The sequence below is a fragment of the Lacerta agilis genome, chromosome 1, assembly GCF_009819535.1.
Source record: "Lacerta agilis isolate rLacAgi1 chromosome 1, rLacAgi1.pri, whole genome shotgun sequence".
Taxonomy (NCBI): domain Eukaryota; kingdom Metazoa; phylum Chordata; class Lepidosauria; order Squamata; family Lacertidae; genus Lacerta; species Lacerta agilis.
Genome location: NC_046312.1, coordinates 113,726,316 through 113,746,211, shown reverse-complemented (window position 1 = coordinate 113,746,211; position 19,896 = coordinate 113,726,316). Strand labels below are relative to the sequence as shown.

The following is a 19,896-nucleotide window of genomic DNA, read 5'->3' as shown; positions in this document are numbered from 1 at the left end:
GGGCGCTGGTTTCCCTTTCCTATTTCCACAACCAAGAAAACAGGAATACCTACTTCCTACTTCCACTACCAAGAAACCTGCTGGATATGCCTATGCCATAAAGCAAATCCAGAAACAACTCAGTAAGTTGGTAACTTCCAAGCATGCTACAGAATCCACTACCAAAAAACCTGCTGGATATGCCTATGCCATAAAGCAAATCCAGAAACAACTCAGTAAGTTGGTAACTTCCAAGCATGCTACAGAATCCACTACCAAGAAACCTGCTGGATATGCCTATGCCATAAAGCAAATCCAGAAACAACTCAGTAAGTTGGTAACTTCCAAGCATGCTACAGAATCCCCCACAAAGAAGGTTGTCCTGCAATATGGACATATGTTAGCAGCTGAAGTGATACATGTCATATTATCCACATTTGGGGGAGGACAGAACCAACCTTGTTTTGTAGAGCTTTGGATTCCTAAATACACAAATGCTTACTCACATAAGGGACGTGAGTAGCGCTGTGGTCTAAACCACTGAGCCTAGGGCTTGCCAATCGGAAGGCTGGCAGTTCAAATCCCCATGACAGAGTGAGCTCCCATTGCTCGGTCCCTGCTCCTGCCAACCTAGCAGTTCGAAAGCACGTCAAAGTGCAAGTAGGTAAATAGGTACCGCTCTGGCGGGAAGGTAAACAGTGTTTCCGTGCGCTGCTCTGGTTCGCCAGAATTGCCTTAGTCATACTGGCCACGTGACCCAGAAGCTGTATGCCAGCTCCCTCAGCCAGTAAAGCGAGATGAGCGCCACTACCCCAGAGTCATTCGTGACTGGACCTAATGGTAAGGGGTCCCTTTACCTTTACTCACACAAGCACCTCCTGCAACCTGCAATGATTCTCAGGACTCACATATAAAGCCTTGAAATCTTATGCTAGTATAGGGCAACTGTTTAGGTCTGTTTAGGCCTGTTGGAGGCTTGCTTTTAGCCCAGGTCAGCTTTCCTCAGCGTGGTGTCATCCAAATGCTGTGGACTTCAACTCCCATCAGCTCCAGCCAGCACTGCCAATGATCAGGGATGATGGAAGCTGTACTCCAAAACTTCTGGAAGGCATCGAATTGGGGAAAACTGGCCTAGATTCTCCACTCCCCCCCCCAAAAAAAAATTGTTCTTAGCTTCTTATTTTACTGTATTTCATTAAAAAGATACCAGAACAAACTTGTAGAAGATCCTGATCATAGGAATCCACCTTATGCTGAGTCAGACCATTGGTCCATTGAGCTCAGTGCAGTTTTAATCTGAAATTTTAGGCGCAGTACTGTGCCCAGAGCTCAGAAACTGCTCGCGCTCATGAAATTCCCTGTCACAAAATGCACCTAGAAACAATGGGGATTTTCGAATGCTGATCTTGGGCTTTCCTCTATATTTCTGCTTTCTAAAGAAATGTTCTCTGGAGAAACTAGTTCAATTTCAGATTATTCTGGCAAGTCAGAAAAGATTCTTCCAAGCTGCATGTATTTTTAAAAATTATGTGGCAAAACATTTTGGCTTCCACCTTCATCAGCTGCTGTATTGAAGATGGAATGCTCAAAACGGCTTCACTTCGTGCTGCTAAGTGATACTAGTATTATCTTCCTGTGTGTACACCGGACACATTGGTACCACATGGCCCCAATCTGACGTTCTCCCTCTTAACGAAAATTGTTGGATCTGTTAGCACCTTTATAGCAGTTATTGATATGCCTGACAGTCTGCATTTTAACAACTGATTGCTTGACTTTTTGTCAAAATTGCAGATTTGTGGTTTCTAACACGTGTGCATAGGTCAGTTGTGGTTTTACCTATGTACTGGATATGACATCCCTTTTTGCACTCAATAGAGATTGTACTGCAGGACCTGCAAGTGATATTCTGCTTGATGTAGTATGTCCTACCTGTCCTGGTGCTTTTGAAAGTAGCCGTTTCCATGGGATGCAAACAGGTGATACAGTATTTAGTGTTACAAAGATGAGATCCAGGAATGTTGTTTAGTGGATTCAATAAAGCTCTCATTGATAGTCTGCATAAATTTAGTTGGAGGCTGGCAAAGTGCTGTTAACAGGAGGCTTGTTGACTGCTTTAGCATGACATTCAGAATTTACTAACCATGGGTATCTTTCTCTGATTTCCAGACAATGGAAGATATATGGAACGCTACCACAAATGGGACACATTCTTTGTTTATTGACACCTCATTTTGATGGAGGAGGATTTCTCTAGACACAATGGAAGCCCAATAGATGTTGCAATCAATTACATGTGGATATGTAGAAGGTGCTCTTTAAGTTCAATGATCCTTTTTTTGATATTTATCTTTGTTGTTGCAAATTCATTTAATTCCAAGAGCCAAGCTGTAGACAATGTTTCTCTTTACATGTTTTGGATGGGAGGATTTTCAATATAGATAGGTGTAAAGGTAAAGGTAAAGAGACCCCTGAGCATTAGGTCCAGTCGCAGACGAATCTGGGGTTGTGGCGCTCATCTCGCTTTACTTGCTGAGGGAGCCGGCGTACAGCTTCCGTGTCATGTGGCCAGCACACACATATATATATAAAGAATTGCAAAGTTTGGAGGTACAGCAGACAGAGTCACTTAGCATAGAGCTGCACCTGGTACATGAGCCCAATTGCCCTTAAGGGACTAGCACAGTTCTAATGTTACACACTATAACTGCTAACCATGTTGTGAAACATTATACAATCCCCCTTGAAGTATAAATTACTTCATTTTATGATAGATCTCAAAAGCACTTAAAATGCTCTTAGTTTGCTATTTTAGAAAAATATAGGGAATAAAAGACTAATCATAAATAAATGAACTTTTTAATGAGCATGAAAAGCTTTCCATACTAGCAGGGGGAAAAGCACTTCTCCAAGGGACCTGTCATGTTAAAGCAGTAGTCAATAGCTGCATACAATCAGTAAACAAATTCAGCTCTATGAAAAAAAAGAACTACATCACCGTTTAGTGGCTGCAATTTAGATTATTCTAGCGTGTAATACTTTAATTGTATAAAACAAAGCTGGTGTCACAAACACAAAAGAACTTCTTGCAAAGCAAGCACCACAAGTAATTTTTATGCTGCCACTGATGGCTGACAAGTGATGAGCACTTTGTTCAAATTTATACACTTATGCATCTAAGGCAACAGGTGGCTTGTAAAAAGAAACACTGGAAAGAACTGTTTTAACCCATTCAGAGCAGCATTTTTACAAAATGATTTATTAGATCACCTATAAAGTCTCCAACAGCTAAACACTCAACATGTTAGTTTGATAGACTTACAATACAAAGCAAAATTATTTAAATGAAACCAGTACAATAGCGCTGACATTTAAAATCAAGCTTAGAACTGGAATATGCAAGTATTAGCTACCTAATGCTGAAATATAAAATGTATGAAGCTAAAATCTAGTGTAATAAAGTAAATAAATCATATGGTATCATGACTATTCAATGTGAGTGAGCACTTTAGTAGAAGATATTATCCGAGGCATTATAATAAAACCAGGAGAGAATCAGTGGGGCACAATTATCTCTGGGTACAAAATCTATAGCAGGGATGGCCAACTCCCAAGAGCCTGCGATCTACTTACAGAATTAAAAAGTAGCAGTGATCTACCCCTGTTTTTAGGGGGTTCAGGTCAAAGTTGTAGAGTTTTTTAGGCAGGAGTAAAGCCCCAATTTTTAGGGGTACGGGGCAAAGTTGTAGAGCTTTTTTTTAGGGAGAAGGAAAGCCCCGTTATGGGTTTTGGGAGAAAAAGAGGAACAGCCACTCACCACCTGCAGATCTTTGGGGAAACAAACAGCCTCGCTGTGTAACCTCCCGTCTTCCGTTCTGCAGATCGTGCAACAATGGAGGGCGGGGCGAGGGGGCGGGGCTGTATTCTATTTTACCAATGCTAAGGAAAGGGACCCAGCAATCGACCGTGATCTACCAAAACCTCCCGGGGATCTACTAGTAGGTTGCAAATGACCTGTTGGAAATTCCTGGTCTATAGGAAGGGAATGGCATGCTGGAGACGATGCTACTCTGCACCATCAAAGAGGACATAGTGTTCAAGGAGCTGAAAATCCCAAAAGGGGTAGATTTCACCACAGAATAGATGTGAGTGGCACACCAAGTCCCAAGAGCAGCTTAGGAAGGAGGAGGTATTACCATCCCCATGACCAAGATGCCCAGAGTGGTCTTGAGATAATGAATTTGAAAAAGTATCAAAGGAGGAAACGTTGTAGTAATGGATGACTTCAACTGCCCAAACAAAAACAGGATAAATGCCTGCTCCAGTCACAACTAAGATAAAATTTCTAGATACCCTATAAGACTGTGCTCAAGAACAGTTGGTCATGGAGCTGATCCAAGGGGTGGCAACCCTGGACTTAATTTTAAGTGGTGCCCAGGGCCTGGTGCAAGATATAAGCGCTGTGGGCTGTTTAGAAACAGTGACCATAGTGCTTTCAAATTTAACACATAAGTGAGTAATTGCTCACAAAGCCTAGTACAGTCAGATTTCACTTCAAAAGAGAAAATTTCTTTAAAATGAGGGGATTGGTAAAAGGTAAGTTGAAAGGAAAGTCAAGAGGGTCAAATCTCCCCAGAATGCTTAGGATGATAATTAAAATCCACAACAATAGAAGCTCAGCTAGAACATATACCACAGATCAGAATACTCACTACCAAGGTCATGAAACTTCCAGCATGGTTAACAAGTTGAATGTCAGAAGCTAAGGCAAGAAGGCTTCCTTCAGAAAATGAAAATCTGGTCCAAATGAGAACAAAAAGGAACACAAACTTTGGTAAAAGAAATGCAAGCAGAGAATGGCCTGGTTCACATTTCGTGCAAAGCCAGACTATGATTCAGTGGGACCTTGTGAGAATGTGGACTCTTGAAGAATTAGTACTTCCCTTACAGTACAGGTGGGGTGACCTTTTTGTGCATGTCCAATTGATGAGCAGCCATTGACATGCAGGTCCTTTTGGACCCAGAACATGGAACCATGAGGGGTGAGGTTGGCTTGCTCCACCAATGTTTGCAGAGGCCAGGAACGGAACCCTCGAGCAAAATGGTTGCTGCCTGTACTTTCAATTATAACAAGGTGGGATGCACAATACCCTCACAGAGCAGGGTATTTTTAATATTTTGTTTTTATTAAATTTATATGCCACCCTTTATCCGAAAATCATCCAAAAAATTTGGATCCTTGGTGGATAAGAAACAGAATGATAAGCTTCCCCCTGGTCTTTCTTGGGTCTGTTCCACCAGATTGTTGTTTCAATTACATACGATCTTTTCAATTTCAAAGAACTTGGATTAAGAAGTTAAAACTCACTCCAAAAGAAGCTACAAAAAGTATAGTAAGCTTTGCAAAGGCAACACATTACTCTTCAACCACCTTCGTACAATATATGATCTTGTTATACTATTTGGAATAGTAAGAAAAACTGTCATTGTTGCTTAGCAGGCAGCTCTTTTGTTTCTGGACTACAATGTCAGATATATAAGTCCCTGCTGGGAAACTTAGCAAATGCTGTCTATAAATAGCATGCCACTTGTCACTACTATATTGCCAGAGATGGTTGTCCTTCAGACATATGGGCTTTTTGTGATTTATCTGCTGTGTAAAAAGATCAGAGGTGCTTAAAACAATCTTGGTCCAAAAGCTAGGCTAGAACAGGGTGATATCATCAAATTCACGCCAAGAATATAGTGTCGTCCACTTAATTTGACAAGATTGATGACTAAAGTGCAAATTGTATGCATATTTTATTGTTAAATGCCACTTCCTAGTTTTTTTTTGAAAAGTAGCAGAATATAAGCTTCTAAAATAAATCTCACTTGGATTTTAAAGTAAAACAAGAGTGTAGCTGCATGAAGTCTTCTCTTCACCAAGAACTGCAATATTTTAAGTTACTTTCAAGAATGTACAGAAGAAAATTTTCCCATGCCTTTTTTCCACTGAAAGCATTCAATTTCCTAAGTTCATTAGTAACAATTAAGAGATGCCAGTTGTAACTACAGTGGTACCTCGGGTTAAGAACTTTATTTATTCTAGAGGTCCGTACTTAACCTGAAACTGTTTGTAACCTGAAGTACCACTTTAGCTAATGGGGCCTCCTGCTGCCGCTGCGCCACCAAAGCACAATTTCTGTTCTCATCCTGAAGCAAAGTTCTTAACCTGAGGTACTATTTCTGGGTTAGCGGAGTCTGTAACCTGAAGCGTCTGTAACCCGAGGTACCACTGTACAGTACTGGGCAAGCACAGCAGTTTCAAAGCTGTATTAATGTTTTTCAAGTGATTATGCCTAGCAAATCTGTAAGTCAACAAATATCATGAACAGTTCTTTGGGTATTAGTGTGTACCTTTGGATTCCAACCCTCACTTTTAAACAACGTAAGTTAAGAACATGCTATTCTCTTTGTTTTCTTACAAATATTCAAATTAAAAAATTATACATAAAGCCACATCAGGTGTGCTTTAATTCCCCCCCTTCAAATATTTCAGATCATATACTTGAGGTGTATGGGTGGGTACATTTTTAGTTTTGTTTGTCAGAATTTTTTTCCAATGCAAACTGAAAATATTCTGGTGCAAACTACTGATTTGTATAAGGTTATATAGGGGAAGGGGAAGAATGAAATCAATTTCTTCCCGAAAACCAACATCACTACCACATCTAAGCACAAAAGTGCTGACGAAAGGAGAAACCATCCTATAGGAACAACATTTTAATCTCATGTTGCTGAAAACCAAACACAAAATGAGACATAAACTCCTATTTTGAATTGTGAGAAATTACATGCTCAGGATACCATTCCCACCCCAAAACACTTCCCTCCAAGTTGTTTGGTCCTCCTTGTGCCTTCTTCTGTCTTTTAGCCAAAATCCACAGGTTGCCCACTAGGCTGTTTGCACCAACTGTTAGAATAGCAACTGTGATGAAAATTCAGACAGGAAGCTGAAGGGAAAGGCAAGAAATTCTGTAACACTAAACTAATCAACACAGACTATGTCAGGCTTCCTCAGCCTCAGCCCTCGAGATGTTTTTGGCCTACAACTCCCATGATCCCTAGCTAGCAGGACCAGTCGTCAGGGACGATGGGAATTGTAGTCTCAAAACATCTGGAGGACTGAGTTTGAGGAAGCCTAGATTATGTAGATATCTGTCTTCAGATTCTCCAGAATCTGTCACGTACGTCGGCCATGTGCTGTAGGTCACACTTTCTAGCAGTTTTGACCACTTTAAAAACAGAGTAGTACACAATTTAAAATCATACAGCAGTATACAAGTTCCCATATTGTGAAGTTACTCAGACCGTGACAAGCTAGCAAATATTAAAACAGGCCACCCTTAGCCTTCACCTATGACTTGCCAAAAACAAGCCTGTTGCAATGGCAGATTAATAAATAATAATAATAATAATTTATACCCCACCCATCTGGCTGGATTTTCCCAGCCACTCTGGGCGGCTTCCAACAGAATGTTAAAATACAATAATCTATTAAACATTAAAAGCTTCCCTAAATAGGGCTGCTTTCATATGTCTTCTAAAAGTCTGGTAGTTGTTTTCCTCTTTGACATCTGGTGGGAGGGCGTTCCACAGGGTGGGTGCCACTACCGAGAAGGCCCTCTGCCTGGTTACCTGTAACATCACTTCTCGCAATGAGGTAACCACCAGAAGGCCCTCGGTGCTGGACCTCAATGTCTGGGCAGAACGATGGGGGTGGAGACGCTTCTTCATGTATACAGGGCTGAGGCTGTTCAGGGCTTTAAAGGTCTATGTGAATAAGATTGTGGCCTGTAAATATTTGGAGTTGATGTGCTCATCATCATCATTTTTTTCATTTATTGGTAATTATATTAAGTAAATCAATTTGCAAATGTAAAATGAAGGTATCAGATATTTATTTTTTAAGGGGGGTGTTGAATTACTAGCTGAGGGAGAAGCGACAGGGATAATACCATATGCTCAATTGGTTGTAACCCACCAGCATGTGGAGCTGACAGCAGGCACTTCCTTCTTTTCTGAATGTGTGCATGGTGGGGGGTTTACTGAAGTGTGCTCTGCGTCAGAGACAGAGATGGAGAGGGGTAGGTGGTGTAGGCAGGTGAGAAAGACCAAGAGCATGAATTTGTGATCTGTGAATAGGAGGGAGAGAGGAAGAGGCATGTATGGTGATGGACTTAACCACATGATGCTGTCTGGGTGTGAAGAGCAACAGCAAATGACCCATAATACTCATAGTGGCACAATCTTTCATACCTCAAGTCAAGCATTCCCACCCCCACCCCCTGCCAACAAACAGAACCATATAAGATGCAAAACTAAATCGCGCGTTACACTGTAATTTAAATGTTGCAACATTCCTTGGCCACAAATATTTAAGACACATGGGCCATGCAGAGACATCATGCTAAACTTAAAAGTGATGTGAACAACCAGAAACAACTGCAACAAGCCCCCTCCTCTCTGCTGCTATTACAAAGAGGGGGGAAAAGGAGGGGCACAGCAAGGAGTACTTTAATGCAGTGTGGAAGCAAAAGCAGGGCCAATATGACACTCCTGCCAGCAATGGGAAGATAGGTGAGCAATGCTTGCCCTGCCTGTGCTGCCGAAGCAGCCACTACTATTTACACACACACACTGGAGGGGAGGAGCTGCTCATTTTCATTTCCAGAAGAATCCCATTATACCACATTAAATCTCATTCTAGAAGCTCCACAACCTTCAGAAGCAGCTTTATGGATGGCATGAGGCGAAACTGAAAGGCTCCAGTGCTTGTACAGCATTCCCCCTGCATCCATTTCAGCCCCTGCCATTGTTATCTATGTAATCTGCTGCATAGGTATTGGTTTGCATCAATCAAAAACTGTTTGAGGGCAAGGTATTAGCCAAGTCTAAGCCTTCAGAAGCTGCAAATGAGATAGAAGATTTTAACTAATAATGACAGTTTCAGAACAGTATCTAGGTATGTATAGTGGAAGATTTACAGTCCTTAAATCAAGAGTAGTTAAGATAGCGCTCACTCTTGGCCAGCTTTCTAGGGGTAAGTATGGGTAAACTTAGATGTGGGCACCCCACACATGCACCACACAAACCCAAATTTACCTCTCTTCACACCCCCAGTACTGTGCCTTCTTTTTCTTGGGGTGGAGGGAAGATAAATCTGTTTCAGAGGCCTCAGGCCAGAGATTAGACACTCCTGCATTAATGAATAAAAATATATCCTACCTGAACAATGCATTACAGTATACGCTGACACTTCTGAGATTTTAAATTCATCTCAAAATGCATGTGACACCTAAAGTTACAAGTTTTCAGAGATGTGCTAAAGTGTCACAGCGTAAATAGAGCTGCACAAACAGTACTACTATAATTGGCAAAGGAAAGCCACACATGCTGAGGGGATGAGATGTGGCTCTTGCTTTGTTCACTAAAATGGTGGTGCAATGGAGTGTGGCTAAGTGATATCATCATACGTCTCTCCTCTGCTGCAAGCAGCTTCCAGCAATATCTATCAGCAGGGATGATTTCTACTTTGAGAACATAAAAATACAATGTGCCTGGGGAATACAGAGTTTGAAAAAAAAGGAAGATGTTGCAAATGCTACATCCAAGTCCCTTTCGACAGAACTGGATGAAATTTTCATGCAAAGTTGCCCCTCTTGACTAAATAAAGTCTGCAAAATTACAGACAAATAGGTCCAGAGGTTTGGTGGCTCATCACCTTTAGAAATTATTTTTTTAAGGAACTGTCTTTGATTTTGGGGGGGCGGAAAGAGCAGAATTGGATTAAATTTGCAGGACTGTTAGTCCCTTCTGAGAGGTTGAGTCCTGCCAAATTTCAGAAGGAAAATTGCAGCAGCTTTCCTGAAAGGCTAGCCTTTACAGTTGGGGAGTGATTTTTAAAAGGATTCACTTGACCTCTATTCTTCTATAAGCAACTTGTATAAAATAGCATACATGACAAGAGTTGTCCCTAAGTAAGAAATCTGCCAAATTACAAATTGGTATATGGCAGTTTTTGTCCTGGGCACCTTTAAAGTTGACTTTGTTGACATGGGTGAACTTAAGGGGATTTGCCGCCCTCTCTCCAGTTTTGCGGGCAACAACTTTCTTATGAATATGTGCTCCTGGGAAAATAGCCTGCAAATTTTAAGAAGGCTGTGTGTAAGGGCTAAGGAGTTCTGATGCATAAAATGAACAGCTTCGGGCTTGCGTTCTAATGAACTGCCACCCAAAGTCACAAAATCTAAATGCCAGGCTGGCTTGACATAAGAGGATTTGTGGACATGCTACACAAAAGCAGGACTTGAATGTTTTGGGATTTTCCAACCAAGCACCACTAGACCAGTGTTTTTCAACCTTTTTTGGGCAAAGGCACACTTGTTTCATGAAAAAAATCACGAGGCACACCACCATTAGAAAATGTTAAAAAAAATTAACTCTGTGCCTATATTGACTATATATAAAGTAATTTTTCAATTTTTCCCACGGCACACCAGGCAACATCTCGCAGCACACTAGTGTGCCGCGGAACAGTGGTTGAAAAACACTGCACTAGACAGAACTAGCAAATGACCACAGAACAGACAAGAAAAAATGTTACATTATTTCAACTTCCCTACCCTAAAGCAATCTTATTGGAGAGACCTGGTTAAATCCTGGTTTTCTCTGGTAAGAAGCAAGATGTGTCAGACACAAAAGAGCTTCCTGACAGTGTTTTCCTCCCATGACAAGCTTGGAGAGAAATGTTTCAGGTTTTGCTGACACAGTGTCTGCAGAGTTTAACACAGAAATCTCAAAAACGCTTTGGAGATCCCCTCTTCAGTTTAAAGAGCTTAAGAAAGACTCCTCTTTGGCTTGGATAAGCCCCAAATCCATCTGAAGTGGCCCACTTGAGTTTCAAGATTACTGAAAATCCAATGCACACCCCTAACTTTTAGTCATTGTAGAAGTTCTTTCCTGAAGTGACTGTCAAACCAACCAATTTCTCTCACGACACTGCATTTTCAAGTCACCTTTAATGCAGAACACATTGCTTATTTTTGCTGTGACACATTCATGAAAGTGTCATTTCTGAGTTCCAACAGCATGTGTTGGCAAATTGCACTACTGATATACATTTCAAGTCAGAAAACTTGCCAAAGGTTCAAGCAAAAAATGTATACATAGCATTCAACTAATTGTGATTTGTTACAATAGTGTGTTAACCACAAAGATGGCATCTAGATAAGCTGTCACCATCTACCAACCACATTATACAAAAACTCAGCTTACAGGAGGTAAAACAAACAAGTCTTACGAAATGTATTTTTTAAATTGGAAGTGCAAACATTTTCCTGGATGTATCTTGAAAATGAGCAGAGTTTATATAAAAAATAAAAAACCTTTACAAACTAAACAAGTTGCCCTCAGTTGTGTTTAAAGAAATATATATATATATACCTGCTTCATTCTGACTTCATGGAAGAACCAGAATGCTCTACAGTGGTACCTCTGGTTATGAACTTAATTTGTTCCGGAGGTCCGTTCTTAAGCTGAAACCGTTCTTATCCTGAGGCGCGCTTTCAGTAATGGGGCCTCTGGCGCGCGATTTCCGTTCGCATCCTGGGGCAAAGTTTGCAACCAGAAGCAGCTACTTCTGGGTTAGCGGAGCTCGTAACCTGAAGCATCCGTAACCAGAAGCATTCGTAACCAGAGTTACCACTGTAAAGGATAAGAGACCAATATTGTTTCATTGGCTCCCACGGAGAAAATAAGATATAAAGTAGCCAGCATTTCATAACTGAAGTTACACCTCAGCATTGCTTGTTGAACAGCAGATAACTGTTTAAAAGTAGGTCTGAAGTAGGACTACAAGAGCTGAATTGTCCTGACAGCAATTTTATCTTTCCATTGCTTTACAGTGTATTGACCTTGAAGAAAATTATTTTTCACTATGTATGTTGTCTAGTTTACTTTGTGTAGCAGAATATCAACTTTTATTCCCATAGGAAATAACATTTGCTGAATACTCAATCTAGCACTATTCAATAATTTCATATGAACTGACTCAGCAAACGAAATTCCAATAATCAATATCAATATTGATTTATTTACGGATTTACCTTACAGTAGAACGAACCTCTGATCCTCATTACATTCAAACCACAATTATCCTAATGAAATTTGATTCACCACTATGTTTTTACCACTCATGGGGAATGGGAACTTCCTCTAACCAAAACCAAATTTAATCTGCATATATTTACACTAGAAATGTTCTGGCAATCACTGCTTTCCCAAAATGGAAAAATACAAACTACTACAAATCCATAGCAGTGGGAAATTATCCTAAATATAACTTAAGTCCAATACATACTACTTATCAGTGGCAGCATCTCTAGGGGCCCCTGGGGGCCCGAGCACACACAAATCACATCTGAGGCCTCGCAAGATCTTGGAGATATTTTCCGAGACCCCGTGAGACTTCAGGACCTGACTTCCAGTGATAGGTCCTGAGGCCACAGGGCACATGGCGTCATGACGTCATGTCACACACGCTGGGCACCCATAATCTGGGGCCCAAGTCGGTGCCCCTGCTACTTATTCTAAATGGATCTGACTTTTGAACTTCAAATGGTTATTTTCACTGGGACAGAAGAAACGTTTTGCCCCAAAGTATTTAAGCTGGGTGAATATTTTACTCTTTATGGTTAAATAATAATTCCCTAGTCCTATATCTTAATAAATACTGTTACCTTGCTCAGCAATTTGAAATGTTATGAAAAATATAATTCAGTATCTCTGAAATAAATTATTCTTCATGATGTACTAAATGCAAATTATATTTGGGCAAAGCCATCCATTACAAGGGAAACACAATATTGGGTCCATATTTTCCAGCACTGAAACTCCACTATCAAGATATTTCAGCTTCTAGAGGGTGGGTTATTTTTGCTGATACTCCCTTCCACCTATATCCTCCTGAACCCCTAAAATCTGCTTGGGTGGACTGGGGACTCTCTAGAATAGCGTAAGAAATGGCTAGGGAGAAGGTGGCTTCAAGAGGAAAACAGTCAAAAAATGGGTTTTACCCACACCTTTCTTCAGCAGAAGCCTCTACTGTGTTCTCCTCAGAACACCACTGTGGAGCAAGCTTATCATATTGTCATGACTTAATCATAGCAGATTCACATTTAATATGGCTTGAGCAGCTTGTCTTTGGAGCCCCCAGTTCTTAGGCAAGCCACAGCCTTAAATAATATAAACATTTTTCAAAAGTAAGTTTACATACGCAGTAGATGAAAGATTCCATCACAGGCGCTAATGTGTGACAAAAAGGCATTTCCTAGTCCCTGTCCAGCATGGGCTCCTTTCACAAGGCCAGCAATATCCACTACATTCAGAAAGGCTGGAATTTTGCTGAAAGATAATTTAAGATTTTTGTAATTAGAAACATAGTTCAATATTACCACATATCTGTAAGAATCTTCAGAGCACACACCCAGAAAAATCTATGCTGGGATGGGGAACATGTGACCCTCCCATTCTTGATGGACTAATAATAAGAATAATTTTATTATTTATAGCCCACCCAACTGGCAGGGTTTCCCCAGCCATTCTGGGATGCTTACAACACATACAAAACCACAGAAAAACACCATTAAAAACTTCCCTATACTGTACGTCACATAATCCTATATATCCTCCATCTGTATCCTCCGTCATCCCTGGGTACTGACCATGCCGGCTGGGGCTGATCCAAGCTGAAGTCCAGAAACACCTGGAGGGCCACAAATGAGCCACCCACCCTGTACTCTGAACACCTACATGCAGTTTTAAGTGAACAACTGAAACTAGTAATAAAGAAAACATAACTTCAATATTTGCTGTTGGGGACTTTTCAGTTTGCAGATCCCGAAGTTGGGGAAAGGACTCTTTAAAAATTGAGGCCCATCATATGCACACTAGTGGCCAAAATTGTGGAAACCTTTAGGAAAAGTTGCATTTCTAAGGTCTGATGGCTCATAACAGCAATCTTTTTTAGAATAATACCATAAAATAATACAGAAAAATTGTGTATCATTAGAAAGATAATTTAATGCAGAATATAATGCAACAAACTTTGTCAAATTATCTTTATTCTATTAAAAGTTATAGTCCAATAATCAGAAAAAGAAAGAACAGCTGCCTTATGTAACATGAAGTGGATTTCTTTCACTAAAAACTGACCAATGACAAACAGAGTGAAAAGAGTTGACTAGTCACCTAGAAAGCGATGTACTAGCCCTGACCTGAATCCGAAAGTAAATATGCGCAGCTGATTAAAGAAAACCTGTCAGTCAGAAGCAAGCAAGGAATAAAGCACAATTGATGGATGCAATCATGCAATCTTGGTTACACGTTATAACATCTGGTGAACTAAAATTCTTTGGTTCACTCAATGGGATGCCGTTGTAGGGCTGTAATTGCAGCAAAAGGTTTCCACACTAAGTACTAACAGAAATGGTGAGAAGTTATGAAATACCCCTTATCATGGTTTTCTAACTTATTTCATTTGGCTATAACTTTCACTAGAATAAAGATAATTCAACAGTTTATTGCATTAAATTATGCATTAAATTATATTTCTAATGATAGATAATTTTATGGCACTATTCTAAAAATGACTCATGTCAAAGCTCAGAAATATATATTTTCCAAAAGGTTTCCACAATTCTGGCCACTAGTGTACGTTCAACCCTTGTCCTTCCTGGCAAATAAGATATAAGAAATAAATAAATAATAATAATAACCATTATTATTATTATTATTAATATTAGCAGCAGCAGCAACTAAAATAATGGAAGTGGTCAATGCCTCTCAAGAAGAGGGAGATTTTCCACTGGGCCTAAAGAGATGGTGGTAAGGCCTTTATTTTTAAAAAGCCACTTATAGGGAGTTCATGACTCCTAGATTACAAATCCTAGATTACAACTCCTTCCCAAGGTACATATGTTTAGCCCCTTCAATGCTGGCTATTAAACAAGCTTTTATAACCTATTTATTCTGAGCTACTTTGTGCTAATCATTTTAGGGTTTTATATTATTGCTAGTTTTAAACTAATGGTTTGCTTGATATTTTGTTTTAGATGGGTGTGTGCTGGCTTTTGAAATATTTAATCATTTTTTAACTTTGTATTATATTGGAATAATCTTTTTTTATGTAAGCCACTCTAAAAAGGCCTTCCCAGTCTTTGAAACTTCCTACTGCCTTCCACCAGCAAAGATAAATCTTATTTTAATGGAACTTAAATAGCCGCTCCATAACATAGGTTGCCTGGCCAATTTACAAAACAAATACAAAACAACTTAAAAAACAAAAACTTATAATACATTAAAAATGATTTTAAACTAAAAGCACAATTAAGACACAGATTTTAAATATAAGATGATCAGATAATAATACGTAAGTTGTTGTGTGTAGTTTTTAAACTCTTCCTCCAGTTCCAAAAAGACTACAAAGGTGCCATCAAGTATGAGAAGACTTTCCATAATTGGGCTACTACCAAAGAGGTCTCTCCCTGGTGGTTACCTGCCTCATCTTGGATGGTGGTGGCACTTAGACAACGGTTTCTGGGGAAGATGTTAAGCTTCAAACAGCTACATATGTGGAAAAACAATTATTTCAGGTAACCTTGCTCCACACCATTTAAAGCTTTAAAACAAGAGTGCATAACCTGTGGTCCTCCAGATGTAAGTGGACTACAGCTCCCAGTCAACATGGCAACAAGATCTGGACGGCCTTAGGTTAGCAACCCTTGCTTTAAAGCTTAAAACCAGCACTTTATGTATAGAATTGATTTTAATCAGACTTCTATTTGGCAAACATTCATTTCCTAAAGAAAAGTATATATAAATATTTAATGTTGCTGACATATAGCTAAACTATGCACTATATCTAACATGTTTTGCAACACAATAGCAATAACCCGAGTACTTACAGGTTAATAAAAATCTGAAATATATTTCTAATGGCATTTTGCTAAGTATTAACTTAAATCATAAATAGTTATGATTAAGTTTGTCTTTAGGGTGGGACAACTTTAAAAAAGAATTGATAGAAAATTCCTCCTGAAGGGGCATTTTGAGAATGTTAAGCTCCTGGGCTTAATCTTCAAGTAATACCTAAATGGTTATTTAAAGTGAGAAACTTTATCTCATGACTTAAATATTAGAGCAGGGTGAGGAATGTTTTTCAGGCAGGAGCCACAGTGCCTCATAGAATCACAGAACTGTAGAGCTGAAAGGGACACCAAGGTCATGTAGTTCAACCCCCTGCAAAGCAGGAAACTTTTGCCCAACAAGGGGCTCAAACCCACAACCTTAAGATAAAAGAGTCTCATACTCTACCAATTGAGCTATCATGCCTTAACAGTGGGCAGGACCAGAGACAAAAAAGGGGGGTGAATTCTTGTCTTTGTACAATAGATCAGATTTGGGTTTTTTATTGTTTATTTAATATTTTAGGGCTATACACCTAAAACAAATAATTTCCAAACACATCACACCATGCAGACAAGCAAGACACATTATCACAATTCAAATACACAGCACAACACAAGCACTCATGGAAGACACACAGCAGAGCCAGTGAGGCATCCTAAGAGCCAGATAGAGAGCATTGAAGAGCCAAATTTGACTCCCAGGCCTGACATTCCCCGCACTTGTGTTAAAGAGTCAAACACAAAGGAAACATCATACAATACTTCACATACTGTATATTCTTGTAAAAACTTTGGAATGCATTCTTACCCACAACCAAAACAAAAACTGAAAACACATCAAAATGTTTAGACACCAAAAAAGTTATCTATGTATGATTATAAAAACTGGAATTTCTTGTTCTTTACTAGTGATCTTCAACTAAAAGAACGTCCTTTGGAAAAATAGGATATTTACTAAATCTTTACAGACATTATATTCAAGTTAGCATGCCTTAACTCCATTAACAACCTAACTTCTTACTAGCAAAAATGATTTAAGAGACTATAAGATTAAAAGAGCCAGGAGCTCAACATAGCTTTTTTAAACAATACAATTGTGAAGCCTGTTTACTCAGAAGTAAGTCCCACCAACTGCAGAAGAACTTCCCCCTACAAAGCATCCTAAGAATAATGGCTTAAGTTCTCTACAGTCAACACCAAAGAGAGCCCAGAAGGTAATGCTACACTATACAGAATGGTGATAGAGGGAGATTAGGTCACAAGTAGAGGACTCTACAACAGGGGTCAGCAACCTTTTTCAGCTGTGGAACGGTCCACCGTCCCTCAGACCATGTGGAGGGCTGGACTATATTTGGGGGGCGGGGTGAATGAATTTCTGTGCCCCACAAATAACCCAGAGACGCATTTTAAATAAAAGGACACATTCTATTCATGTAAAAACACGCTGATTCCAGGACCGTCTGTGGGCCAGATTTAGAAGGCGATTGGGCCGCATCCGGCCCGCAGGCCTTAGGTTGCCTACCCCTGCTCTACAAGAACTAGTTCCATTGGAGAGAATTTTGTTTGATCCCAGAAGGCCCATCAGCTCATATAACAGCAGTGGGAAAGTAGTGGGAATTGATGCTCCAAATGTCAGGGGCAACTGCAATTAGAAGTTGGAAAGAATTTCGTTTCAGTTTTTAAAACTAAAGGAACAAATTGTGGTTTTAATTTCTTGGTTCACTGTTCACTCTGCCTTAGATATAGGGGTATGAAGAAAATAGCCAATAGTGAAGCTTTTTATGTGATCTACTTTAAAGGCAGACATCTAAGCAGCCACTTGTATGTGGTAAATACGAATAATATCTAGGTAAGGAGAATTTTGTAGATGGAAACAAAGTCCTTTCCCCCTCTTTTCAGCTGTTCATGTGCCACAATGGCTTTCACACGTTAAGAACAAGCAGGCTAATAAGAAATTTCAGGCACGTTGACTTGCTTGCAAGATTATTTCAAGTTGCCTGAAGAATTCCTCTTTTCAAACTATGAAGTCCTCTCACTAGATTATTGTTCAAAAGCCAAAAACAAACCAAACAACACAACTTCAAAACACTTAAATACTTAGAAATGGATTTTGTGAAAATATTGCTTATTGAGAAGCTTATTTCTTTACGTAGACACATTATCACAATTCAATTCTTTACATAGAAACAACCAACTGATAACATGTGCAGTACTAACCTTGGAGGCTTGTGGTACTGGCAAAGGAAATCAAATCTTTCATCTGGTACAGGTACTCTGCTCTCATTTGGATCAATAGTGCAGAAAGGAAAGTTCTCTGCTGCAGCTTGACTCTTGGTTAATACATTGAAAAAGGTAGATTTCCTTAAAAAAAAGAAAAGGTTGCAATATTTTGAGATCAGCTTCTCAATAATACCACATGTACAACATTATATAGTGTACATTTGTGTTGGACACAATATAATGTCCTTTTATGCTTTTAATGCCGCCTCTATACCTTTGCATTATTTTTGCACAGACAGCATGGGAAACATCTAAGTCTTTCCAGGTTTCCACTGGAATCTCTCCAAAGTTGTATTATCTGTAGCTCAGCAATTCTTTAAAGTTACATTTCAACTTCTTACCCACTGTAATGACTTTCTAGATTTGGACAGCTCATGTTCAGGCTTTGGTTATCACATTAAGCACCCTACTCAATCATACAGAAGCTCCATTTAGTCCAGCATCCTGCTTCCCTCAGCAATCCACCACATGCTTCTGAGAAGCCCACAAGCATGAAAACAATACCCATCTGCCAGTGTAACTTCCTAGTTACAGGGACTCTACCACGTTTTCTTTCTTTCTGCGAAACAGTTATTCATGCTGAAACTTTTTTAAAAAATAAGAAGTTGCTTTTGCTAAAACAATTCCAACTATTTGTTCAAATGCACCATTATGGCATCTATGGCATAATCTGAAAGAAGCTTAGACTATAAAAGCAAAGTCAGCCTATTTACTCTGCCTATTTTGCAGATCAGCAAAAACTTCTTCTACCAAAGATGAGTGTGTTTTAGGTTACATTGGTATCTAACTCAAAGCACTTATTTGAAGACCTGAAGTGCAATAATGTATCCACAATACAATTTGTGACCACTATTTCATCAATATCTCATGACAGCATCTCCTACCACAGAAATCAGTGGCGAAATTCTTATGTATCTCCGTGTCTCTTACATCTTAACCCATCATAATTCTATTTACAAACAACTTTAAATGCTGTCTCCACCTTCCAGTACTATTCCCCGTTTCAGCTATACTGCTCCATTTCCAAAACAGGCCTCCTTTCTGTTTGTGAACCACACCAACATCACCCTTCCTATATTACTATTGCTACACCTCTGTCCACTACTACTCCCCAATATTTATCTGTCAATTCTTGATCCAGACTTCACAAGCTCTAGAAAGAGGCCACAGCACCAGTTCTTCAGAACATCTAGTACACTGTTGGCACTAAATACTGAAAGAGACAAACCCCAAAAGAAAGATTGTTTCTATATAAACTGTGCCCCTTCTTTCTGCGTAGTATAATTACCTTTATCAAAACAAAACAAAAAAATAAAAAATAAATCTTCCAGTAGCACCTTAGAGACCAACTCAGTTTGTTCTTGGTATGAGCTTTCTTCAGAAGTGTGCATGCACACGAAAGCTCATAACAAGAACAAACTTAGTTGGTCTCTAAGATGCTACTGGAAGGAATTTTTTTATTTTTTATTTTGTTTTGACTATTGCAGACCAACACGGCTACCTACCTGTACCTTTATCAAGTAGAGTTTAAATACCTAACTAAACAGAAAAAAATGTTGACAGTCTGACAAGGTTCTTTACCTTCATCTCTCCACCCGTTTCTATAAAAAGCTATTACAGCCCATTC

General features: G+C 39.5%; 1 protein-coding gene across 3 annotated transcripts in view; it reads right to left on the bottom strand.

Moving 5' to 3' along the window:
* Positions 1 to 19,896, bottom strand: part of OLA1 (Obg like ATPase 1) — a 96,925-nt gene that overhangs the window by 74,933 nt on the left and 2,096 nt on the right. For 2 of the 3 annotated variants that reach the window (XM_033167898.1, XM_033167891.1), the window contains exons 3-4: positions 18,207 to 18,350; positions 13,298 to 13,425 (exon numbers count right to left, since the gene is read on the bottom strand). In XM_033167898.1, the coding sequence (XP_033023789.1) occupies positions 13,298 to 13,425; positions 18,207 to 18,350 (272 nt within the window). The remainder of the gene's footprint in view (positions 1 to 13,297; positions 13,426 to 18,206; positions 18,351 to 19,896) is intronic. The other variant, XM_033167906.1, reaches the window with a different exon arrangement.